We start from the raw sequence: 27,919 nt of genomic DNA on the forward strand, positions 1-27,919 counted from the left end.
CTTCTCAACATAAGAGCGCATTTTGGCTGGAGCTCGGTGTGTAAACAGACCAAACATAAACACTAAAATTGTATCATATACATCATATCATGTACTTATACCCACTACAACTTGAAATTGACCGACAATTTGAAGGAATGATTTTTAAACAATGTAGTTTGTTAAACATTAAGACATCTGAAACAGGGGCAAAAACATCAGCATTAACTGCAACAAAGAGTAATTCACTTTATGATGCATGTGTTGGATAATCTACCCTGGTAATGTGATGAGACATGCCCTAATACATAAAAAACTAAAAATTGTATAAGTAAACACAAATAGAGATAAACTTTCTTCCATGAATAGCAGAATGTACTATGTACAATGTATTTGTATAACTTCTCCACAGTGAAGCATATAAGCATGAGCCCTTAGAAATCTTTAGAGTAGGCAATGCCAACATAATAGTCTTAAAAGGATAAGAGAATTACATTTCACAAAAAACATAATTAAAAGAAAAAAAGACATACATAATAATGCACTTACATGTATATGAACACATATGAACATGTTAACTATATCAGGCAAACAAATAACGACATATCTCTACATGAAGAAAAAAAAAAAAACATCACCCTTTTTTGTGTTTTAGGGATTGGGAAAGGGAATAAATTCTATCACGTTATCTACACTTTGTTTAATTTTTTAATTCAATATTAAATACATCAACTAAATATCTAATTCTTGATATATTGGAGTTAGGGAGTAGAAAATTCTTGGAAGAAACATCACATTTAGCAAAATCATGAATAAATTATCATTTCATCAACACTATCTATCAATAAATTATTTTACTGTTAAGACATAGATTTGATAATGTTACGTCATAAATTAATGAAAAAAGCAATGTAAAATAAGAGATAATATTATTACAAAAAAGAGAAAATGAACATCAGGTAACATAAATCCCATGCACTCATCCAATGTGAGAATAAATCAGTAAACACTGTATTCCTTTCAGATTACCCATCTAACAAGGTATTATTTAATCCACAAACTTAAAAAAAAAAAAAATGACATTAAATAGGCAACAAATCTACACTACTTTTAACAAATGCATATTGGAAAGCTTCATGAAAACAACATTTTGTTTCATTCTTTTTGAGAAATTTCGCTTCATATTTTGTCTGTGCAGGGTCCATTTCGAGATGCTTGACAGATATCTTGTCAAAGCAAAAGAAATTTGATAGTACCTTTCCTAGAAATTAATTTCAAACAATCATCCTTTTCCTAATAACAGGCCTTCAAAGGGGGTTTTGCAAAAAATGCAGTTGCCACATAGGAACTCGGAATGCAAAAGGGAAAACTGAAAAAATTAACTGAAAATCAAAATTGTACTGCATAGACAGAGAAAGTATAAACATGTATACAGGTAAAAGGGTACCATATACCCTAATTATCCAGACACTGACATTTTTGTTAGATTACACTTTTAGATGCACCAAATTTGTAATATAATTTTTGCCTTATGAGTTCCGGGTGAGTCTTTACAAGCGATTGCATGCTTACTACACATCTGGAAACTCTTGTAATACTGTAGCCCCCGTCTCATTACCACAAGCAGAAAGCAACAGAAAGTTATAAACTGTATGTGATATTTTTCTTTTTTCAAATTAATTAGGTTTACTACTAGCAAAACTCACTCAAAGCTGCAATTTGTGTGTGCCAATGACATTTCGGCAGCACCACTTTCCATAGTTTTAATTCAATCATGCATGAGTTATAAATAATAAGTGGTACATCAAATGAAAGAAAAGAAGCAAAGCTTTTCAGACATGTATATCTCATCAAGGAAATTATTCATTAAGATGGAAAATTTCTGCCATGTTTACTGGGACACACTTTACAGCGAAACCTCTCAAAGCAGAAATTCTCCCCAAAACAGAATGATGTTTTAATTTATAATGGTACATGTACACAAGATTCGATTGACATTGGCCTCCCATAGGTTAAAAAAGGCAGCAACATTTAATTTTTGTTCTGCTATATATTGAAATTATGTAATTTCCTTACTTGACTCATCCACACTTTTTCATCTTTGTTAAAACATACCATTTGATGTTTTGAAATGGACATGAGATTATGATCTTTACATGTAATTTGGCAAAGACTATATGAACAATTATCCCTGAAATTGTGACCCCAATTTAATACTGGGACGAGGGAAAAATAGACTGTGACTTTCAACATAATTTGTATGGGTGCCATGGTACTAATATTGACAAAAGTAATCATAAATAACTATCCAAACAATAATGCTTCCTATTAGATTGATTTTTCGACACATATTTTTCAAAAGTTAAATATGCTTTTGAAGGCTTGTTCACATTTGCCGGGTCACTACATGCCCAAGGAAAAAGAGCTCAGTGTGAACAGGCCTTTCAAAACAATCTCCAACTGACTGAGAAGAAGGTGATGTCTCTCGCCTGATAATGCCCATCTCTAGTCTGCAGCCAGCGCTTTGCATGAGGATCTCCTTGAATCTATTCATCGTCACTCTCTTCATCATCAGTGGTGTAATCAGAGACAGCGCTGTCCTCTGCATCGTCCTCCTTCTCATCGTCAGAGATGTCCCACTGCGGATGGTGCTCCTCCACCTTCTTTGCTTCCTTCACGTCAACCTAGTGATAAGCAAGTGAGTGATGGGGAAATGGTTAATTTAAAGCCCTTCTGTACGAGTTTGGCCAGGAGGGATTAGACCACCCAGCGTGGTGACTGACAGGTGGCTATATCACCAACTCAGCTCTCAATTAACTTAAGAAAAAGAGAAGCATGGGGGACCAATGGGCACCGTTAGGCATTGTTTTCTATAGACAGGAAGCAAGTAGCTATAAGTAGTACAGTGGGGCTTTAACACGTTGGTGACTTTCTTTGCCTCTCTGCACCGTCGCTTGTTTGCCACATGTACAATTTTGCACAAAATAACAGGCACCAATCGACAGGCGGTTAGCTTCGTGCAACATAATAGCTTTGCAAAATTTTCCAGTCTTGATTATCTGGATGGTTTGTTTAACCTGACTGCTAAGAAAGGATGTGTATGCTTTTAAGGAAGCAACCAGGGGACCAACAGGGACGTGATAATGAGGATTAATGCCTTACCATAAGGGCAATAGCGCATCAACTTTGTTTTGAATCCGGGGCCCTTCGGTTACGAGACCACTACTCTACCATTGAGCCATCCAGTTTCCTTGATGACAACCCTTTTATCACTAGCATTGTTTTATATATTGGGGCGGAAACAGTAAAATAATCTTGTAGCTCTTTGTATATCTTTCCAATGATAAATAGGCCCACATTGTGGGACAGGGAGATTAGTTGAGTGGCATATGAATAGTAAATATATTAAAATCATGGATGCATGAAGACCGAATCGCTTTCAGTTTACAAAGAAATACAAATATTTGACATCTATCGTTAACACAACTCTATACATGATTGCTTGATTGATGTCCTGCTGTTGGTACGTGAGTGAAAGGAATGGCAAGACAGTGTGGTTTCATTGTTGGTGTCACCCCATTGTTTCAACAGACAGATCCATGATGGTGGTGGAAGTGATTATTATTGATGATGTTGGTGGTGGTAATCAAGCTACGGATGCCAATGATGGAACGACAATGTTCGCAATGGAGTTAATGATTATATTGATGATGAAGATGATGCTAATAGTAAGGAAGATGATAATGGTGATGATATTTATGATGCTGAGGTGGTTTTAAAGGTACAATACTACATTTCTCAGGTACCTACCTTGATTGATTTGATAAGATCCAAGTCCAGATAGGAGTCTGAACGAACGCAGAGAGAGAACTGGTAGTTACCCTTCGACGGGGCTCGGAACTGGAGTTGAACCTACAGATGGCAAGACAAAATCAATCAAGTTATTAGCAAGGGTTGCATCAAAGGATTAAAGAAAGACACAGCCCTCCACAAATGGCACTGTTGAGAGCAAAAAGGCTGTTGACTCTGAGTTAGAGTATACGGTTAGCAACTACACAATTCATAACCTTACTTATGTTTTGTTCTGAGTATGTGAAGAATTTATTTGTCCCAATTTACGTTTTTTTAAAGAATGTGACATATTAAAGCTTACATCTTAAAGTATTCAACAAAGGCCAAAATTAAACCAGTCCATCTTTCATTCTTGGGTTACAAAAAAAAACATCAAATTTACAAATGGTACAAATAATTTAGTTGTTGACTGTATCTGTTAATGCCCTTCTGGCTCTCAAAGAGTAAAATAGAATAAAACAAATACTGTTTAGCAAGAACACACCAGCAAGCGAGAGATTAAAAGAGGGAGGGAGTGAGAGAGAGAGAGGAAGAGAGGGAGAGAGAAGGAGGGAGAGGGATGGAGGGAGGGAGGGATAGAGAGAAGGAGAGAGAGAGAATGACAAAAAGATCAATAGGACAGGAAGGAAATCGCAAAGAGTGCATAATGCGAGGACACAAGACAAATAACAAAGGGATAAGAGAGCGAGAGAGAGAGAGAGAGAGAGAGTGACAAAAATACAAAGACAGAGAGATCAGATGTTTTTACCTCTTTCTTATTCTTGAGATCGTAGACCATGGTTGGTGATGTGACCAGCTTGTGTGATTTCCTATCAGCTATGTAAACCCACCACCACTCATGCTTCACCTGATGTACGATAAGAAGACACAACAAAACAAAATACATTAAAGTGACTTGGTTACATTGTGGAAGGTCGATGGAAAATTGCTTAATTTTTATATAAAATGTTACTCATTATTCCTTCCACTGTACTTACCCTCTGACATGCAAAAAATCCTGAAAAAATTCTCAATCCACAAAGATATCTATGGTTTTCTTTGAAGGCGTCACTGTGCAATACCCTCTAACAGTGATTAACAATAAATTCTCCCAACAATTTTTGAATTTTCCCCAATCGTTTTCCATGAAAAAAAGACATACAACAGGCTATTAAAAATCTTCCGACACTTAAATGTCTGGAATGGTATGTAGAGCCAATTTATTGCCTGTGACGATTTACATGCACCTAAAATGTAATTAAATTGTAATAATATAGTTGGGAGAATTAAGGAATCGATCAGATCATTTTTTTTCAATTTGTATCATTAATAATGGTCCGTTTTCACTCAACTATCTTTAATTGTACATCTAGCATTGAATTCACTACCTAAGCACCAATTCTCTTATCTGAACAACGTTACCAAGTCCCTTTAAAGTCAAAATAACTTCTGTCAAGATTCTTCTTCCATTGATTAGAAGTGGAGGTGTCACGGTATGATGTTTAGTGGTTCATTCACTTGACTCTAAATCTAAGGGTAAAAGTTTTGTATCCCAGCCCGGTACTAAAGTCCTGTGGTAAGACATTAATCCACATTTGCCATTCTCCACCCAGGTGTAAATGGGTACCTGGCAATTGCTGGGGTAATAATAATTTCAGGGCCCTCAGGAAGAATAGCGTTGAAGCTGATGGGGCTTCCCTGGGTACACTAAATTGTCATTAGTAGAAATAGCATGAAAACCTACAAGGTACAAGTTTTCCAAGTGCGTACAGGTCAAAAATATTATGGGGGAAATACATCATCCAAAAAGGATGGGGAGTAAATTTCATAAGTACTCTAGTTCCTTCTTTAGTGTAAAAGATATTTGTGAAGAAAAGGGTTCAATATCACAGAGAGGGAGGGGGGGGGGAGAATTATTTATAATGTACATCAGGAAAGTCTTGTTTCAAGTAAGTCAATAGCTACAGCGCCTTCCAAGTACATACTGTGTAATCAAACTCTCAAAAGGAACCAAGCTGTCCCTGGATGAAACCGAGGGGAATGGGATAATTTGGGAGTCTCTAGGTTGAAATGTCATTAGGGGAGGGGGCAGGGAGGGGATATATACCTCTGGGTAGTAAGGTGAGTGAACCTCATGAGATTCTTTACTAATGCCTTCCAGGACCTTCTCCTTCCTAGTCAGAGTAGACTGAAGCTCATCCCACTCCTCCTCATCCTCTCCGGCATCCTCTATTACTTCTTCATCACTGGAACAGTAAAGAGAGAGAGAGAGAGAGAGAGAGAGACAAATTTACTTTTAACTTTGAAAAACAAAAAAGCATTCTATCATTACCTTGGTACATGGGAGCATCACTTAAAGGTCATGTACAGTTTCAGTAAGAAGCCTCAAAGCTTTCCGTCAAAATATTTCATGATTTTATAAATAGGGAGCTACTAAGCTGCTGTAAATTTTTTCCTCAAGTGAAATATTAGACAAATGAGAGGTAGAAAACCATTTAGATACCATCCTGGAATGTCAAGTAACAATGGTAACCTGCAATTCACACATGTAAAACCTATGAGGACTGAGTGTATATACTATAATCTACATGCCATCTCCAAGCGAAGCGCTAAGATTAATGTACTAGGAGCCATTGGGGTGGAAGGGTCTAGTGTAGGGGAGTGTATGGTTGTCATTTAGTATTCCTTGTAGATATTTACACTACGATTCATCCGAAATCATGCAAAGATACCACATGATTTTCTTAAATTTTTATACCAGGATAACACATGTTTCTTTTCAGTTTCCCTTTTGCTAACAAAACTGTACATTAGCTTTAGGAAAATACTTATGTATTAAACATCAGATTGTCATTGGACTGAGGGAACAAGAATTAAGCTATCAGTCCTAATACAGTGGCCATACATTATAAAGAGCACTGATATATCGAGGTATCTGATATAACTTGTCAAATTTGCTGGTCCCATCTCTTTATATTCTTTTGGTTTATTTCACCCTGATACAACAAGATTCCTGATATAACGAGGTAATTTCCATGGTCCCAAGGACCTCATTATAAAGAGGTTCAACTGTACTAAAAACAGTATATAATCATTATGGAAGTAGAAGATAATCATAATGGGGGGGGGGGGAGAGAGATGCACATACATCATACAGCAAATGGATCATAACACAAAATTCTGTTATCAGATACCTAATACATTTGATAAAATAGGTTTGGTTTGATAGAATAATTACCTTGCAGACTTCTGGCTGGCCTCATCATCGCTGTCCAGACCACTCCCGTTTTCATCGTCCTGATCAACCTGCAAACAAAAAGGATGAGAACATAGACATGTTAAAGCCCCCCTACACTACTGATAGCTACTTGCACCCTCTATATAGCAAACAATGCCTAAGCGGTGACCATTGGTCCCCCATGGTCCCCTTTTTCATATGTTAATAGAGAGCTGGTTTGATGAGATAACCACCTGTTAGTGACCATGCAGGAAGGTCTAATCCCTCCTGGCTAAACTAGTGCAGATAGGCTTTAAAGTGACTTGGTAACATTGTTGCTTGCTATATTCCTTCTACTGTACTAACCCTCTGACATGTATGCAAAAAATCCTGACAAAATTCTCAAACCACGAAGATATCTATGGTTTTCTTAGAAAAGGTCGATGTATGACACCCTCTAACAGTGATTAACACTAAATTCTCCCAAACATTTTTGAAGTTTCCCAACCGTTTCTCCATGAAAAAAAGTCTGGAATGGAATGTAGAGCCATTTTATTGCTTTGTGACGATTTCCATTCACCTAAAATGTAATTAAATTGTAATAATATAGTTGGGAGAATTAAGGAATCGATCAGATCAGTTTTCCCCTATTTGTACCATGAATAATGGTCCGTTTTCACTAAAATTTTCAGATTATCTTTAATTATACATCTAGCATTGAAGTCACTACCTTAGCACCACTATCTCTCATCTTACTAATGTTACCAAGTCCCTTTAAAAGTTATTCAGAAACATGGAAAGTGACAGAAGCTACTAGTCTACAGCATGGCTGAATCGAAAAGTTTAAACTATAAAGTTCATGTTTCAACAAAATGTCTAGGGACGAAAAAAAAGTTATCTGAAAGTGCGAAATCCACTTGATATATAAATCTTAGTGCAAAGTCAACATTAACAATTTTGGGTAACAATTGTGACTTATGATTTAGAAGAATTCCCAACAAACATAATACTTAAGTCTTGTTAAGATATGACGCAGTAAACCACTGCAAAAAAGCTGCAGCGTTTCTTTAACGTGTAAAATGAATAGAAACTGTGCGCAACAAAGGCTTGGCGTATTCACTGAGCTCTGTGTTATCCGATTCAGAAATGCGAAGCTTATTACACTAAAGGAGAAGGTTGAGTTCTGCGGAGAGGTGAAAAATAATTTCTGAGCGTTATCATTGTCATCATGCAAGTGTGGAAGAACATCAGAGAAAAAATGTTCCCTGAAAAGTATGGCTTTTCAAATGCCTCAATATTCTAAATATGACAAGTAACAGCTTAAAAATAAGTCCCAATTTTTATGACACATGTTTGTGTAGTCCCATATGCATTTTCCTGTGTACAGTGCTTGTTACTTTACCAAGACTGGGCCAAATTTCTTATTATATTGATGACTCCATAAACATGCAGTACACACCACTACTTAAATGCTACATGATCAACTTTTTTGTTATCGATTCCACACCATTTCTTTCACAATGCAATCACATGACCAGAACTCGACTTTATCTTTAAGTAAACAAAAATATGCAGTGATTTTGTCTCTGAACAAGCCATTATGTTGCACCATTTGGCACCTCATAACATTAAAATTTTAGAGTGGAAACATAACCAGTTCATGCTTAGCTCAACTTAAAATAATTGCAGGTGCTGTATCTAAATCCATTGCATGTAACAGGTTAACGACCAGCGAAACCCAAGTAAACCTGTATCTCGATGTGCGGAATCCAATGATACAATGTTACAAATTATTTTGCACATGTCATTTGTTTGTAAGATCAAATACTCACAGCCATGACATCAAGGTTATCATCATTAGTGCTGTCCTTAGAAGGAGTGCTGTTAGCTGTCAGAGAGGCAGGCTTCGTGGCAGACTTCTTTTCTTTTTCTTTTTCTTTCTCTTGTTGCTTCTTGGGTTTGGGCTTGTTACCACCTCCACCACCACCTGTCTTTCCTTTCTTCTTCTTCTGCTGCTTCTCCCAGGCCTTGGGCTTATTTTTATTGACAGATGGAGAATCCTTTAGAAATATCAAAGAAAGTCACAATCAGTACATGATGATATAAGTTATCATTCTCACTTTCCTTTTTTTGGCATAGTCCTCTTCTCAACTAGACTGATACTAAAGCATTGAAATGCTGATCACATATTATTCATTTCCTTGCCTCTCTTCAAACGATTAATTAAATTTGATTGAACAGGTTTTGTCCAAAAAAAAAAAATTAAATAGGTAATGCTTTATTTATCCTTCTAAACTCCATCCTGTTAGCTGACTTTCTTACTTCTATTTGTCTATCTAGAATTTTAAAGGGTTTAAACAGATGTGAGGATAATAGACTATATAAAATCATCAATAGATATAAAAGTTGTATATAACTGACGGCCCTCTCCCTTTAAGACTCTAGAAGTACCCACCTTCTCTTCTGTCTTTAAATCTTCTGTGTCGCCGCCTGCTTCTATAGCCATGTTACTACTGCTTATATCACCATCTGATTGTAACTGTACAAGAACAAAACAAAAAACAAGATATGGTCTCTAAACATAAACCAGAGAAAAAAAAAGGGGGGGGGGGGGAGGAGGGGGATTTGCGGTATGTGAAGAATATTGCAATATGATTCCAGGAATGGTACTCAATACACATCTACATTTTAGATACATTACTCACAATATCTTACCTCAGACAACTTTAAGCATATTTGTAAACATGAACAAACCCCCTAAAAAAATATTTTAACAAATAACTGCATGTAGGAAAAACAAAATATTTAAAAGCAAAAGTGGTATACCATCCTCATCCAGTCCTAGACCATGATATGTCATCGCACCAGAAATCACATGGTTCATGGTTTAAGTCCCATCATGACACTGATGACCTTTGGCAAGACATTAATCTACATTTGCCACTCTCAACCCAGGTGTCAAATGGGTACCCAGTATTAAGATGCAAACCTCAATGATGTTGGATTATTGGCATGTGTGCGCCTGAAAAATGGCACTTGGCCGGAATACTCCCTAGGATTGGAGCATGTACACTAGCATGTGTGGATTAGCAATTGAATCTGATGAATGGGGGACTATAATTCCAATGAAGTATCTAGCTCATACACAAATGTGACTATTATTATTATCATTACTATTATTAACATCATTATTATCATCATCATTGTAATCATAATGTGGTGGTACTTACTGTAAATGTATCTCTCCTGAGATACACTGTGGCAGTCACAAAGGCTCCAGCTGTTATTGTAGCCTTGTCATCGTCGTCAACAACTGAAACAAATCATATGGTAGATATATTTGTTCAGTCTTAAAATTTCAAATTCATTAATGGGTTTACTTCATGTATATTATGCTACATGAATACGATTAAATTATAGGGCAATGAAAATATGTAAGAAAAAAAAAGAGAAAAAAAAGTGAAGAAAAATAGGAGATGATGTACTATCTAAAAATGATTAAGTCTGCATAAAATAAGGTATTAAAAAAAAAACAATTATCAAAACAGAAATGATCTGAAATTGCCCATTTCTTTTAAAATACATCTATGAAATCTTAATATTTCTATTATCTTTCACTTCTCCCTTACACTGTATGCTAATGGACTGATTTTTTAAATTTCAGTTGATAGATTGTATTTTCAAAGTAATTCCTACCTTCTAATTTAAGGTCTGCATCTATCAGAGGCAGACTAGCACAGACGTTAAGCACATCCTGATACTGCCTTTCATCTAGATGACGAAGAATATACCTGCAAAAACAGCAAAACAATATGTCTGAATCCTTAAACGTGACACTTGGCTTAGAAAGAGACAACATTAATACCATTCCTTTACGTTAAATCTCAGTAATTCTTTCGTTCTTTCTATATTACCAAGAGCACAACATATCATCAATATCACACTACCTATTAAACAGTGACACTGCCAAGCAGATTCCACAAACTGATCAACTCTTGGCCTTTCAGGGTCATCTCCTTTGGCAAGGCATTGATCTACAATTGCATCTCCACATCTAGGAGAGAAATGGGGACCTGGTAGGATGAGGAAGGCCTTTGTGTAAGTAATTGAGATATGCCCTCACGGTGACCATATGGTAGGAGTATCCCTAAGGATCCCTAACGAATCCAATGACCAGGGTAATGGTATCTGTAAAGCTCTTGGAGACTGTATTTTGTATTAAGCGCTGTATAAATCCAGATTATTATTATTAGCATTATCATTATCATCAATATCATTATTATTATTATCATTCACAAATTTGGCAGCACAGAAGGGTTGTATACTGAGGTTTAAACCAATTGTGATCCATGTAACTTACCTCTTGTCAAGATCTTTCAGCTTGATGAACTGTGATATACTTTTAACATTTTTCTGTAATTGGAAGAAAAAAAGGAAGTAATTTAGCAAACTTAATTGCAAGAAGGATTATATAACAAATAAATATGTTTATGTCTATTCCCATCGGCATCCACATTTCCCCTCTTTTACCTCCTCCATTTTATTTTGCCATTTTTCTATTGTATTTTGCCTGGAAAACAGGACCTTCAAGGCAGTTGAGATATCACACAAGCAATCCCATAAAAAGGGGGAATTCCCCCCCTATAATTCTTTGGCTTTATTATCATAGCTTTTCTCTCACTTTCTTTCATTCTAGGTTTGTGAATTTGTATTCATCCTAATCTTTGTGTATATCTCTGACTGTGTCTCTGACTTTTTGTTTTCTCTTCGTCTGTCTCTCTTTCAATAATACTGATTAAAAACGCATTTACATAACGCAATACGTGAACATTTCAATGCTCGAAACATTCATGGTATTATCAATCCCTCCAATCCATGCTTTTTGCCCCCCCCCCCCTCACTCCTCTCTTTCCTCCATGTTTAATCTGATCATCAAATGTGTAACATACTGCATTACATTAATTAAAAAAAAAAAAAACACTTTACAATCATAGTAGAACTTGTCATTCCAATTCCTTCTTGTTGCCCTCCCTGCCCCCTCTCCTCCAGACCGTTTAGGTCAAGTCCCTCATGTTTGATCAGGGACCCGTTTCACAAACCCTTTTTTTTAATGACAAATGACAAAAATCAGTGACAAATCTGTTGATAACCAATCAGAAGCAAGGATTTCAGTAGCTTATAACAAAAACTGTCATTTGTCACTGATGACAAGTTTTGTGAAACGCCCATCTGATCATCAAGTGTGCTACCATCTGTCAAGAAGCCCTGCCCCTGCTCTGCTTACCCTCTTTGACTGGCACAGTCTTAGCGTCTCTTCTGTGAAGTGTGGAAGCTGCATGAGTGGGGACTTATCCCATGTGGACTGTACAACCATTGGACTCAGCTTCATGATGTGTTCTATTGTCTCCAGCCTTGGCTCTTTGGAAGCTGGAAAAAAACAAAAGAGAAAGAAAGATTTAATAAGTGATGCTAAATTTCAATTTCAATCATTTCTATCATTGATTGGGTAAGTGTTTACAGCAGCAGTGGAAGAAACAAAATAATTGTTATTATTATTACTTATATAGCTACACATGGTTGATATTTCATTTCATAATTCAAATTTTTGAAGTAAAAATCAAATTTCAAGAATGATAATACTTGATTATTTTAAATGTTTGATCCAAGAGTTTACTTCATTTTTATTCCCCCCGACCCCATCTGACATATCTGTTCCTTTAAAGGCACACTGCCATACTTGTAGCTACTTGCTCCCTCTATATAGAAAACTTCCCCAATCGGTGCCTGTTGGTCCCCCATGATCCTCTTTTTCTTATGTTAAATGAGAGCTGAGTTAATGAGATAGCCACCTGTCACAGTGACCTCGATGGCTCTCTGTGTGGTCTGATCCCTTCTGGCCCAGTAGTGGTGACGGTCTTTAAACCAACTGAACGTAGAATTTGAATGGATGCGTTACTTCCAAGACACAATCACTATTCAAGAACTTTTGCACATTACATTTAGGGATTTTTTCAATTGTTTAATCCAAGAGTTTACTTCAGTGACCCCATTTGACATATCTGTTCTTTTCACACACCCTAACATAACATTTGAATGGATGAGTTCCTTCCATGACACATTCACTACTCAAGAACTTGTTTTAAGACCCACACAGGGATCACGCTTCCCGACTAAGAACTCCTGGGTATTATTACATAAAACTGTTATAAATACAAGTTTACAGAAGTCCCATTGAAACGAGGGTTAAATGTAATATGGGTTGTCAGTGAACTTGTACTTACCTAAAATGCTGCCCGGTTTCCTTGATTTCTTACTTAAATAATAAAGAAAGAATTATCAACTCACGATTTCCTTTGTTAATTTTGTGCCAGAAGATGAGTTGTGCAGCTGTGTTGACCATCTCCTGAATGAGCTGAGGGCATTTCTTCACAACATAGAGACGATCTACAAAAAGCAATCACACAAGGTCCACAATATATCATGCTAATCATTCCAACAATAGCTCCCAAAACATTTTCTTCAGGAATTATCCTGTATAAATCATTAGGTTAGTGTATGGGTTGCTAGTCAATATTAGGTTATATCGTATTATATCATAATCTAGGTACAGTTTTGGGTGCATCATTTAAGATAGAGGTCATATTAAATATGTTGTAAGATGTTACAATCTACAACATCAATCTAAAAAGGGTTCTTAAATATTGTATAGTCGAATAACTTGGAACAATATCTGCAACAAAATGAATCAGTTGGATTGACCTAATTGACTTGAGAAGAGACCCGCACATGATACAGGCCATACATCCTGTGCAGTATGAAGCGTGGAAAGGCCTGGAACTAAAGTTGATAGGGCCTAAAATCAGACAAGAGCCTGAAAACTGTAACCCCTGATGACAATATCTGCAACAAGATTCACAAGAAGCAATACCATGATTGAAAAACCTGGATATTCAGTAAGATTGAATCATTCAAAGCAAATACTCACCGACATCCAATGTTTTAGGGGGTAGGTCTGCCCGAGCAAGGTGGGCGTATATCAGTGTCCGGACCTTCACACTGTACGGATAGCAGAATGGCCGCTCCTTGTTCTTCAGACCAATGTCATTTGAAAACTCCCTCACAAGCTACAAAAGAGAACAATAAACAGAATTTGTCTACAGTTTTGTTGCATGTCCGAGAAATGCAATGCAATTAAAGATGATTAAATGATAAGATATTTTTTGGATGAACTAATGTATGTTTAATAGTATATAATTATTCAAATAGAGCAAAAATCTGCCTTCAACAGCTTGAAAAAAGCAAGGCAAAGTGTGATAATTTACCAAAAAGAAAGAAAAAAGACATACATTTTATATGGCACAAATAATAGAGAGCTGATTTGATGAGATAACCACCTGTCAGTGACCATGCAGGGAGGTCTAATCCCTCCCGACCAAACTAGTGCAGATACATGTAGGCTTTAAATACATATATGTTGCTCTATCAACTTTCCTTTGTAGTATTGAAAACAAACCCAGGCAGAGAAAAGTAACATTGGCATATAATACTCACAGGAGGGAGCTCTTCATTGTCGCTTGGTCTGTTGACGACCTGACTGTTATGACTCTTCTCAAACTCAAATGATCCAGATAAGATCATCAAGGCACCTGTAACGTGGAAAGAAATCACAAATTGGATGAGCGCACTAGCATGTTGCACATGCTCTTTGCTTGCTCTCCAAAAGAGTTAAATTTTACTTGTAATTTGGATATTTCATATGATTGTATTGCTACCACTTGTTTTGTAATAGTACCTAGGAGCCACTAGACAAGTTGCAGTTGGTAAAGTAATATATTTATGTCATATTTCAGTGTAAAAGTATTTGGATAGATTTGATTTTGCAGTATTCGGTTTGCCATGTTCTTCCTATATATCACTGTGTAAGTAGCATCATCTATTGTACAGTGTTTGCCTGGATGAACCTGAACATCTGGATTACAATCTGAGCACAATGGGGTCTATTCATCTCAAAGTCTTTGTTGTACTTTGTTTATACACTTCTCTGACTGACTTTGTGCATTGTAAAGATCAGTCTTTTGTGCAGTCTTTTCATTGTGGAACATTCATCAGAAAGCACTTTCTAAAAAGGAGAATACCATACAGCTCTAACTGCACTGCCTCCTTTCAGTTAGAACTTTTTCATGCCGGAGATGTTCATCCAAATCCAGGGCCCCATATGCAAGATGGATGTGTTTCTTCCACATCCGCCATTCATCGTGCTACTCATCAAGTTCAACGTTACATCAAGTATACCCCAGCTGAACTTCTGAAATGGAGACATTCCAAGGCACAGCTTCCACGGGATATTTGCGACATCATTCATTCTTATGGAATTCACCGAAAGAAAACACGCAGAGGGACTCGAGGTGGCTACGGAAAAGCCAGCATCAGACACGAGAAACAGTCAAATATATCCGTTGCACTTCAGCTCTGTACTGTAACTTCACCGATATCCGTGGTCACATCCGGAAGAAGAAGACCAAGACACACCAACGAAGATCGGTCACAAGGATCTAATCGAAACAATTTGATATATCCTTCTCAATATAATCCTAATGTAAAGTCTGGCATAACATGTTCTCTTTGGAATGCTCGTTCTATAAGAAATAAGACAGTTGATCTGGTTGATTATATTTGTGAACATGACACTGATGTAATGATTTTAACTGAGACGTGGCTAAACAAAAATGATAATGTTGTCATAGGTGAGTGTACCCCTCCTGGTTATACTTTCCTAAATGAGCCTCGTGACTCTAGTACTCGTGGAGGCGGAATTGCTATGTTGTTTAAAACTCCACTTAAGATGCGTATTAGGCGAAATGATGATCTAGTTTACTCTACATTCGAATGCGTACATATCACTAATAGTTCTTACTCAGTCAATTTTATAGTTGTATATAGGCCACCCCCATCACCAATGAATGGATTCACTAATGCAGATTTTCTTAGTGAATTTGATGATTTTGTAAATGAAGTATCTCTTCTTCCAGGAAAGCTAATTTTACTGGGTGATTTTAATGTCCACTGGGATAATCCCTCTAAAAATGATGTTATTCATTTCTCTTCAACAACAACTGCTGCTGGTTTTGCTCAATGTGTAAATGGCCCAACACATAGTCTTGGGCACACCTTAGACTTGGTGTTTACCCGCTGTGATGAATCTGATAAATCTTTGCTTAAGGATTGTTACATTGATGAAACATGTATGTCTGATCATCATATTGTGTGTTTCACTTTGCAGCTTCCAAAACCTATACCTATGCAAACTGTATCAACTCTTCGCAACTATCGTAAAATCGATAAGAATCAATTTGTTAACTCACTAACTGAGTTGTTATCATCCAAACCAATTAATGTGGATGTTGACCCTTTGTTCGAATGGTATGAATCTGGAATGGAAGAATTGTTAGACACATATGCACCAGCAACAATTAAGACTCGACCTGTAAAGAATCGAATACCATTCGTGATCAACTTGATAACCTTCCTGTTATGCCATTGCCTGACTTCAATAATACTTTGAATGATGATATACCATCGCTTGAAGTCTTAAGACCAGTTTCCCAAAGTGATCTTTTGAAAATCATTACAAGATCTCCTAGTAAATCTAGTCGTTTAGATCCTATACCGACATGGTTCTTGAAAGAGAATATTGATCATCTTCTACCTGTACTCACTAATATTGTGAATATCTCCTTATCATCTGGTATCTTTCCTAAAGGAGCTCATCGTGCTGTAATTAAGCCTCTCTTGAAAAATGCATCCATGGATAAGAATAATATTAAGAACTATAGACCTGTGTCTAATTTAACGTATGTAGGAAAACTCATTGAGAAAGTAGCTTGCTCAAGACTAATGGAGCATGTTGAAGCTAACAATCTTGCTGACCCATTTCAGTCTGCATATAGACCCCGACATAGCACAGAAACTGCTTTGATCAAGGTGAAGAATGATATTATGTTTTCAATTAACTCAAACAAAGTAATTCTTGTGGTATTATTAGACTTGTCAGCAGCCTTTGATACCATCGACCATCATATCCTAGTCTGTCGTTTATCAACGAGGATTGGTATCAAAGGCACTGCCCTAAAATGGTTCCAGTCTTATCTCGATGGCTGGTCAACACAAGTAGACATTGCAGGGGAATTGTCTGCGCCTATCATTTCCAAGTTTGGTCTGCCACAAGGTTCTGTAGTAGGTCCTGTTGGTTTTACAATTTACACCCTCCCGGTTAGTGATATTACTCAGCATCATAATGTGTCATACCATGTATATGCGGATGATATACAGTTATATGTTTCATTTGATCCCAAAATACGTGGTGAATTAGATTGTGCATTGTTGTCACTGCAAAACTGCATCTGTGATATAAAGAATTGGATGTCCATTAACAAGTTGAAATTGAACGACAGTAAGACAGAGTTTTTTATTGCTGCTTCACCACACAATTTTAGAAAATTGCCAGACATAACTCTCACCATAGGAAATATTTCCGTAAAACCTACAGACACAATTAAAAACTTGGGCGCATTCTTTGATGTTCATATGAGTATGAATTCACATATTAACAATGTTAGTAGAACGGTCACTTTTCACTTAAGGAACATATCACGAATTCGTAGATATATTGATCAATCAACTTGTCATCATGCTGTAAGGTCTTTAATTCTCTCTAGACTTGATTATTGTAATGGACTTCTTTCCTCTCTTCCAAAGTTACATGTAAACCGTCTCCAGCGCCTACAAAACTGGGCAGCACGTCTTGTGTTTGAGGTCGGTAGAAGTCATTCAGCTCAACCATTAATTAATTCCCTTCACTGGCTTCCAATTCAACAGCGAATCATTTTTAAGTTACTCTTATATGTCTATAAATCATTGCACCACCTAGCTCCCAATTACCTGTCTAATTGTTTAACTTTATATACACCAAGCAGAAATCTCAGATCTTCAAATGATAACCTCCGTCTAAATTATCCAATTACACGTGTCCAAGCCGGGGATAGGACTTTCACGGTAGCAGCATCCAAAGGGTGGAATAATCTCCCCATGTCCATCAGACAATCTGCCTCTATCGATATTTTTAAGAAGGCTCTGAAAACTCATCTCTTTACCTGAATTCTCCTCTATGTTTAGGTATTTAATTTAATCAATTGAATTTAATATTTTATATGGAATATCTAATTGTAGCCTTTAATTACTACATGTAGTAAAGACCAATAATATTATTTGATGTTAGCGCTCTGAGCCTTATGGGAATGGCGCCCTAAATGTTCATTGTATTGTATTGTATTGTATTGTAAAAGGTAATCAACAAAATAAATACTTATTCCAAAACATTCTTCCTAGGTAAAATAATGCCGGGAAAGACATCTATAAATGAATAAAAGTGCCTGTTGGTCAAAATGAATTACTGAACAAAGATACAATTGTATACATTTTCATACAGAGATGTTGCCACTATACAGTAATTTCCACTGTGGTTTGCTAAGTCAATTATTTACCTGGCTTTAGCAGAGCTACATGTACCAAAAAATTCTCCAGATTTCTGGAAATTCTACTGATCGGGTACCCATTTACTTCACCTGGTTGGAGAGTGGCAAATGTAGATGAGTTTTCTGGCCAAAGGTAATTTAGTTTGCGGCAGGGATTCTGAGCCTCAACCATTTGATTCATATCAACCCAACCACAACACCTCTTCAAGTGTAAGCAATGCAACACTCTGACTCCTGAACAATTTCATCAGGGGGTGGAGGGGTCTGGCATAGATCTATGAGGCGGTGATAGCCAAAGGCATACATGTCAACATTTGAAAATCAGAAATCTGTACAAATTATGCTATTTTCAAAAAAAAGAGGAACAATCCTAACTCTCCTATTCAATACTACAGACAAATTTGTACAGGAAGAGGAACACCTGCATTAAAATGATAATTATCTTCTCCCAAAAAGAGGAATGTTCCTCTTTAATCTGAACAGTTGGCATGTATGCAAAGGGCATCTTTTGTCAAAAACTAGCAGCTAACTTCAGTCCAAAAAACCATTTGGAATGTTTCAAAGAAATCCTTTCTTAATGATGCAACATTCTGGTAAAGGGATCCGGTAACTTTGTCTCAGATTCTGAAACAAAATTCTGGATTTAGCTCATGATGCAATCATAATTATAAACCTTTAGGTCAGTCAGGAACCCCATGAGTTTTACAAACCGATCGCCTGTTTGATTATCAACATATTTATGATTGGAATTACAAATTTTGAAAACGGTTTGTATAACACTACAGTCTATTGGGGAAAACAAGTATGGTAAAACCGGTCACTCAAAGATTTTTAATTTTTTGAGGCATTTTTTGATCATTTTGAAGCGCAATTTTTTAGGGCTTCAAAATTACACCATATCACAGACACTGATAACACGAAGGGCCGTGTATCTTAGATTTAACATTGTTAAACGATCCCTTTAAGTGGAACCTTGATTGATTTTGAGAGATTGATTGTACTCACGTTTGAGGTTCATACAAGGGGTCTTGTAGAGAAAGTGCATGAAAAGCTGTGTGGTGTCTATCAGGATCTCTACTGCAGTGTAGCGGATGGATCTATACCACCACGTACCCTGATAAGAAAAAACAATAACAATCATTTATTTTTATATTCGAGCAAATCACTGCTTATATTTCTATCAGTTAACTTTATTCTTATCAGTATATTCTCACTTTCACATTCCATACACATATTTTCTACCAAACATTATAGTAATGCCATGCATCCCAGCAATAAAACATTATTGCATGGTGTATTTGATCCTAATATTTATATTAATAGTCTGATCAGTGAATCGCATTTGTCACACCTATTGCTTGCATCTGACGACATCATTACAAAACCGCTGCAGTTTACATCATACATGAAACAAGCCTTATGAAATACCAAGTTGAACCAATGAAGCAACCTACATATAAAGTGTGACTTCATTTATAACATTTTTTTTCACTGACGATGTACTCTGATGGGTTAAATACTCACCACAGCAATTGGCAAGATGACCATGAAGGCTAATCCATATGCAGCCAACACCTAGAGAACAAGGCAAGAAGGGAAAGATGATTTAAAGTATTAGGGAAGCTGTGTCTAACTCACTCTTGGATGATGAATCAGAAACTTGTAAATTGGTTTCAATCTTTTGTATAATAATAATAATCTGGAATTATATAGCGCTTCAAACGAAATACAGTCTCTAAGCACTTTACAGATATTATTACCCCTTTCATCAGATTCATTGGCGCACAATGTGCACCATCTCCATACTCTGGGGAGTATTCTTACGATATGGTCACCTTGAGGGCATACACGTATGGCAATTACTAACACAAAGGCTTTTGTCATCCTACAGGGTCCCATTTCTCTCCCGGGTATGGAGTAGTAAATATAGATTAATGCCTTGCCAAAAGACATTAGTGTCGCGTCGGGGATTGAACCAACGACCTTTAAATTTCAAGTCAAGTGCTTAAACCACTCCACCATGACAGCTTTACATGTTACAGCTTGCTTTTGACATGATTCAATTCCTTTTCATTCCAATATTTTGTTTAAAATTTGTCTTTTCTTCAAATAACAACCTGGCAAATAAGGCAATACAATGAATCATGAAAATATGAATTGAATGACATACACTGTAGCCCTTTCTGTCATATGAGAAGACAGTCTTGCGAAAGAAGGAAATGGTATTCTTCTGTTTTTAAAGGATTTCCCTTAGCCTTGCCAAAACTTGACATTATCCTAATCAAAAGCAAAGGGATTATAACTTGATCACTTGGAAATTTTCAAAGCCAATTCCCTTTCCTTATTTAAATTAAGACACAAACCATCTTCAACCTTCAATGCATCACGTATGTGCACCTTCCCACTGTCATTGGAAGAAAAAAAATGTTGCGCATAGTCAATTTCAATATTGAATTTCACATTTGTCATCATGGTGACAAACCTCCTATCACCTGTTCAGAGCCAGAAGGTCAATAACTCTGTGGTACAGTATATGAGTTAACACCCTTCTGGCTCCAAACTAACGATATCATGTAAGTACCTGAAGTTCACTTACCCATACAGAGTTATTCTGATCCACAATCCAGGCAGGCAGAGCAATACCAAAAGTTGTGGCTGGAGGAGGAAAGGAAGAACATATATCCATATTTTAAAGCTATTAAAAGACATATGCCATTTTTACACAAGTTTTCACAACTACTGCTGTTTACTTTAAAGGGTTTGATGTCAATTAATATCACTCAGTTGCAAGGAAAACATTCACTCTTCCAGTTTGTGACCATGTTTTAAATCACATTGCTGTGTTATGAGAAAAACATATATGATAAATGTAAATTTCACTAATTGTATTAATCATGTGAATGCTCTCACAATCACACAAATATAAAGCTTTAAAACAAAACAAAAAACAAAAAAATAGTTTAGTATGCAATTCTCTACCTAGCCCGGTAACTGATATATAATGACCCCCCCCCCCCCCCCTCCAACACAATTATTAATCTGGGCAATAACCCTGGCAAGCAACTTTACTTTTATTTTTCCCCATCCATGTACTAGTTTTCACATTATTTCCCCCTTTTTGTCAATTAATTGTTTGTTTGTATGTTTGTTTCAGTGAATTTATTCGTATTTTGATCCAAAGCACATGTTTGTGTTTTACATGTTTTCTATAAATAAATGAAATGAAAAATCCTTTGACACAGAGTTAACGTCATGCTGGCCCACAGAGGTTCTTAGAGCAAGATACCATCTTTTAGGGATGTTCATTACCTTGTCTGCCATCAGGGCTGCCATACTCTTCCCAGTTCCTTCTCGACTCTTCATCTGTTAACCTGTATAAAAACAATGACAGGGTGGAAAGAGATTTTTAAAAAGTAATAAAATTGTATTTTCCGAGGCTTATCCCAGTGATATATCACGAGTCCTTTTGGGACAATTTCATGTGTTACAACTGACTGACAAAATAGTATTACAAAATAGGGCTTTTTCTTCATACTTCAATGACAAAGCTCATTATAATACTTGAAGGGCAAAATTACCTTCCATCTAGTTCTTTTTTCTTCATCTTCTTATATTTCACTGACCCATATCCTTCATCAAAATTTCACCTGAATATCATAACATTATGTAATATTGCCAGTACAACATTTGTCAGACTACACTTTGAAATATATCATAAAGTAGTTTAAATGTTCCATTTACTAATGTTTATATCTTCTTCAACAGATAAACTTCTACCCCTCCTTGCCAACTTTTTAATCAAGTTGATTTTCAGAAATATTCCTGACATAAATTCCACATATATTATACACTGACTCAAAGAGAAATCTAAATCAGGTCAAACCCGTCTATTAAGGTCACCTAAGGGAAAACAGAGATAGTGACCACTCTAGACAGGCTCTACAGCACACATTTCATTCTTGAGGGAGACAAAATACATGAGAACTAAAGAGAGGTGGCCACAGATGAATTTTATTGTATTCCAAAGTCTAAAGTGTTTTCTAAATGCTTTAGATAAAGCATACTGAAATAAACACTCCGTTTGCTCTCTTTGCCTCTCTGCACGGTTGCCTGTTTGCCACACGAGCAATTTTGCACAAACAAAAAAAGGCAAAAGTTGACGGAAGGATTGCCTTGTGCGACAAAATGGATTTGCAAATTTACCCATTTTGTTTCTGGTCTTGCTTAGCATTATGACAGCCCTAGTATTACTGGTATTTATTAATCTTGAACTGGAAACAATTAAATAATCTTGAATCATTTGGTATATCTATTCCTTGAAAAATACAATATGGCACAGGGAGATTATTTGTGTGGCATATATAAAAGGAGTTACAGTACATGTAGTTGACTTACGCAGCATGAGCTTTAGCGATCTTCATGAACATGGACGCATCGCCGCCCTCTTTGTCAGGATGGTGTAACTTGCTGAGTTTACGATACTGACGTTTGATCTCTGCCTCTGACGCTCCCTTGTATTGATCAAACAAAGAAAAATGGTTTAAAAGACCTGTCTTCCACAAGTTCTTGAGTTTGTTGCAAACAAAGAATACTGATTTGATATTCACATTGATCTAAATGGAATTTATGTATTACTTTAGTATCACTATTTCTGTTTTATACAGATGAAACAATTCATTGTAACAAAAAATAGAAACTGAACAATGTAAAGCCATTCGATTCCAAGAAGCAGAAGGGGGGGGGGAAGGGGGCCGAGTGGAATAGATTATTCCTCTACATATATCAGCCTAAGAGGATGGTTATCTCATGAATTTGAATACACAGGAAATCAAGTAATATCAAATATATACTTATATCATATAAACATCTTTTTTTCCCAGCACAACTGCCAATCCACATTTTGAACCAATATTTACAGTGTTTTCCAAATATATATATATATTGAGTCTTTGGATTCATATTCTAATAATTGTATACGGTTGTGCCTAATAAATAGTTAAAATTGCTAATATCCTATACATGAAATATTAAAGCTTTTATCGAAAAGTATACAACAAATGCCCCTACTCAACTAGTCCAACTTTCTTTTTTTAGTATGAATACGAAAAACACATAATACATCAAATTTACAAGGGGTATAAATAATTTAGTTAAAGAGAAGGTTGCGTTCTGGGAAGAGTAGAAAAATAATTTGTGAGTGTTATCATTCTTATAATAGGGACTTTTAGATTTGCACGTCGACAGCTTTGACTGCAACGTGTGACGTCATTTTAAGGCACTGCGCATGCGTTACGTCGTCTCAGTCGGCGATCGAGAATGTGTCAACCTTGATTTTCCTAAATCTAGTACATACATACATACATATTGATATTTATATAGCGCCTTTACATGCTCAAGGTACTAGTATGCCGCGTGCGCATAAAATATACAGTTCCTCAGGTAGACAAAGGAACATCCCTTCCCTGCTATTATGTAAAAATGTGTAGAACAGGTGTCACATGCATATTCACCTGTTCTACACATTTTTACATAATAGCAGTGAAGGGATGTTCTTTTGTTGAGGATAGAATGAGGAACTGTATATTTTTTCCTCTTTCTTTGTCCATGATGTTCATAGTGTTACTTCCTGCATGCATGTTTATCGTCGAGTGCAATCTAAAAGATTTATAATTGTAGTCAACATGGGCAGTTAAGTACGTTGACACGCATGATCAGTCGGCGTTCATCGTGTTCTCCTCCACTCAATCTAAAAGTCCCTATTGCAAGTGTGGAAGAACATCAGATAAGACATGTTCCCTGAAAAGCATGGCTCTTCAAATGCCTTCATATTCTAAATATGTTGTGTAACATCGTAAAAATCCGGGTAGCATTTTTACACCACGTGTTCGTGTAGTCCCATATACATATTTATGTGTACAGTGTTTGTAACTTTATCAAGACTTGGCCAAATTTCTTATCATTTTGATGAACCTTGCAATACACACAAATTCTTATATGCTAGATGATCAACCTTTTCTGGTCGATTCCACACCGTTTCTTTCACAATGCAATCGCATGACCAGAACTCAACTTTATCTTTAACTGTAAATCTTGTGTCATAAGCTACATGTACATATCGTGGGTTCAGTGACACAAAGACGTAACTCCATATTTTGCCAAATTGAGTATTTGATATCAAATAGTTCAGAAAAATGTGTGCTTTCCAGGAAACACAAAGACTTAACTCCACAACACCCTGTTGAAGTCAATGGCTAGTGAAACACAGACTTAACTCCTTAAGGCCCAAGTGCTCAGTGACACATAAACCACCCTTTTTCAAAAAGGCCAAAATGGAGTTACGTCTTTGCGTCACTGACTCCTCGAAAATACACTTACCCTGTCTACTTGTAAAATTTCAAAGGGATCATACTCAATATGATCTCTTTCTACTTGGGAAGCTTTCAGCGCTACTAGAATAAAGATGACCCATGCCAAAAACAAAAATGTCCACCTGATAGAGAAAAGAAGACATAATTTTGAATTTTAAAAGTCTGTTACTCAAATTATAAATCCTTTCAATGAGTCAATGACATGAGTGGTTAAAATGCAGACAAAATATCAATATAGGAATGCTTCAATTTGTGAGTAAGATAAAGCTTTGATTTCTTCTTTAAATTAAAAACTGATTCATTCACAAGTTAGATGTTTTGGAACAATGTTTCATAACAGAAAGAATAATATTTGTTGATAATCTCATCTCCAGAGTCCCAATCCTGTACATCACAGGGTACGTTCTGAGTAAAATTGACTACCGGTAAGTGTGCTAGAATATGAAGCGAATAGCAAGAAAATAAGCACCATCCTCATTGAAAAACTCACTTACTTGACTTTCCATGGCCATGCATTCCCAAAAATGACAAATATTTTCCATTGTAACTGTGGTATCTAATTCTAATGACTTTGCAAAGAATTAGCCCAAGTAAATAGAGCTATATCTTTTACCCAGAGTTGATTGATAATTTGATATCTATTGTGTGTGGGTTATTTGTTGTTGTTGCACTACTGGCTAGTGGCTACTTCAAAAAAACTAACTATTTCGTATTTTATTATTTTAAAACAATTTTAAAAAGAGAAACAAAAATCCTTTTTATGATACCTGGAATTTTTTTGAGGTAGCCTACATGTAGAGGTATTTTGAAATTTGGAGGAGCTACAATTATTATCCACTTTTCTTTTTGACAGACTGCTTTGACTGACTGCTTTGACCGATTTCTTTTGAACTGACTGCCTTTCTGGCCCTCAACACATGGTATTTCATACTGCATGTGAGATCAATGGAAAAAAATGTCTGTAGTACAACAAAACTTGAAACTAATTACCTGGCAAAGTTTTTGACAGTGCTGGAAGTGGTGGGGGCCTTAATCTGGGCCCTTTTTGACTCGCACGGGTCACAGTGACATGCTTTTCGGGCCTTCTCTGGATCATCTGTACATGAAGAGGAACAGAGAAAGAAAGGAAGGAAAAATAAATAAATTTCTTTATCATGACGATACCAATTAGTGTAAAAAGGCATGCGCTTAGAGTATCCCCGAATTCAGCGAATACCCCATGCGCGCTTGTTCACACTAAATCAATCGCTACTGTCTTAATGTCAGCATCAAACTGGCAACGATACATCTGATTGCCTGCTTTCCTGACCATCGCATTCTCTTACCATGTTGCAAAGTCTTTGCACAGACGAACGTTTTTTTTCTCACAAAGAACGCATGGAAGGTATGCAAAGCTCTACATGCTCTATAATAAATTTGTAAAAAAGTTCCACATTTTAAAGTTTAATTCTTGACCAATTTCGAAGTGTGTTACATGGTTAGAAAGAAAGAAGACTCTTCCAAGTTCCAGCAATAGCCGTCTCGCCTAAAGTAGACTTGCAAGGTTCACATAGCTACATGTAGATCTATAGATCTAGCTTCTATACAAATAATACACAGCAGTGAGGGCATTAAAAAGTACCCACACAAGGTACCTTTGGAACAGTCTAACTCTAGCACACCCAAGGCGGAGGATTCTTATTTTTTAGAATGCATCCATCCACGGTAAAGATGAAGAGGAGTTCAGGTAAAATTAAAAAAGAAAATGAATTCTCACAGAATCAAACAAAACTTACACTGAATGTTCAAGATTACAAATAAATGTCATTTGCCAAACAATTTTGGTAGAAAATTTATACTGGCTGGGTAATGAGAATAGAAAGATTAGGAAATCAAGGTTAGTAGCCCCGACACTATATGTGTAGTCCCATATACATCTTTCTGTGTACAGTGCTTGTTACTTTACCAAGAGGCAAGACTGGGCCAAATTTATTATGATTTTGATGACTCCAGAACTTTGCAGTATACACACCAATAGATCTACTTACATACATGCTACATGATCAACTTGTTATGATCGATTCTTGCGTTGAGTGTTAACGTGCCCCTTCCCTTCCCTTCCCTTGTTCATAGACGCAGGTTATGTTATTGTTAAAAGTGGAAAACACTCCGTCCCTCGCTTAGGACGTTAAATGGAGGCTCCGTGTAGAGAAGAGTCACTACCTTTGCACGTTAAGAACCCACTACACTATTTGTACAAGAGTAGGGGGAAACCCCGGTGTACGTGGTCCACCTGGACACACCCCTAGTATAGTACAATAATACTCTGTAAAGAGGTCTGTACTCAAAAAGGAAGAAGAAGAAGATTCCACACCCAAGTTTTCTTTCACCATGTTCACAATGCAATCGGATCGGACGACCAAAACTCACCTTTAATTACAAAAAGATAGATGTAGATCTAGGCTACATGTACATCTACACCCTAGATTGACAGTAATTGTTGGTATTCAATACATAATTTTCATACAATTAAGATCTAGATCTAGAGTCTGATTTAGTTAGGTCTTGAAAACGCGTAGATCTAGATCTAACGTTACACGTACAGGCGGGCATGGCACACACCATTTTGCATCCGGCCTACGCTAGGACGCCGGGGTCGATGCACGATAAGTTAACGTGTCTTTTCTCGGGCTCTCATCCCATACGGCAATCGTCAGCGCATTGGCAATCTCAAGAACAAAGTTACTTGTCACGGTTCAATATAAGATTTACCAATGAAATATTACTCACCCTTTTTGTGCTTAGAAGGCCACAAGTAATACGTAAGTGGAAAAAGGACAAGTGCATAGAAAGAAACCAGAAAATAAAGTGAAGTGCCACCCGACTCGTCATACTCGAACTTAGCCATCTTGCAACCATTGAACTATGAAACGCCATCTACGGCTAAGTACAGAGCAGCATCAGCTCGAAGCTCCGGAAAATGAATTTTACTGATTTTGAACGGTATATATCCC

At 36.6% G+C, this 27,919-nt stretch overlaps 1 protein-coding gene across 1 annotated transcript; it reads right to left on the reverse strand.

The window, feature by feature from the left end:
• Window positions 1-1,645: 1,645 nt before the first annotated feature.
• Window positions 1,646-27,842, reverse strand: LOC591295 (translocation protein SEC63 homolog). Its single transcript, XM_030994941.1, has 22 exons — window positions 27,696-27,842; window positions 25,917-26,022; window positions 24,934-25,048; window positions 22,954-23,069; window positions 21,868-21,929; window positions 21,155-21,213; window positions 20,083-20,133; window positions 19,564-19,672; window positions 14,579-14,673; window positions 14,013-14,151; window positions 13,373-13,471; window positions 12,312-12,454; window positions 11,388-11,440; window positions 10,724-10,818; window positions 10,258-10,340; window positions 9,483-9,566; window positions 8,860-9,087; window positions 7,049-7,116; window positions 5,918-6,056; window positions 4,580-4,678; window positions 3,790-3,891; window positions 1,646-2,663 (listed from the first exon to the last, which is right to left on the reverse strand). Exons 1-22 carry the CDS (start codon window positions 27,811-27,813, stop codon window positions 2,526-2,528), a joined length of 2,301 nt encoding a protein of 766 aa, XP_030850801.1. The 5' UTR covers window positions 27,814-27,842; the 3' UTR covers window positions 1,646-2,525.
• Between the last annotated feature and the right edge of the window lie 77 nt (window positions 27,843-27,919).

This window comes from Strongylocentrotus purpuratus, unplaced genomic scaffold (assembly GCF_000002235.5).
Source record: "Strongylocentrotus purpuratus isolate Spur 01 unplaced genomic scaffold, Spur_5.0 spur5_scaffold_21, whole genome shotgun sequence".
NCBI classification, from domain to species: Eukaryota; Metazoa; Echinodermata; class Echinoidea; order Camarodonta; family Strongylocentrotidae; genus Strongylocentrotus; species Strongylocentrotus purpuratus.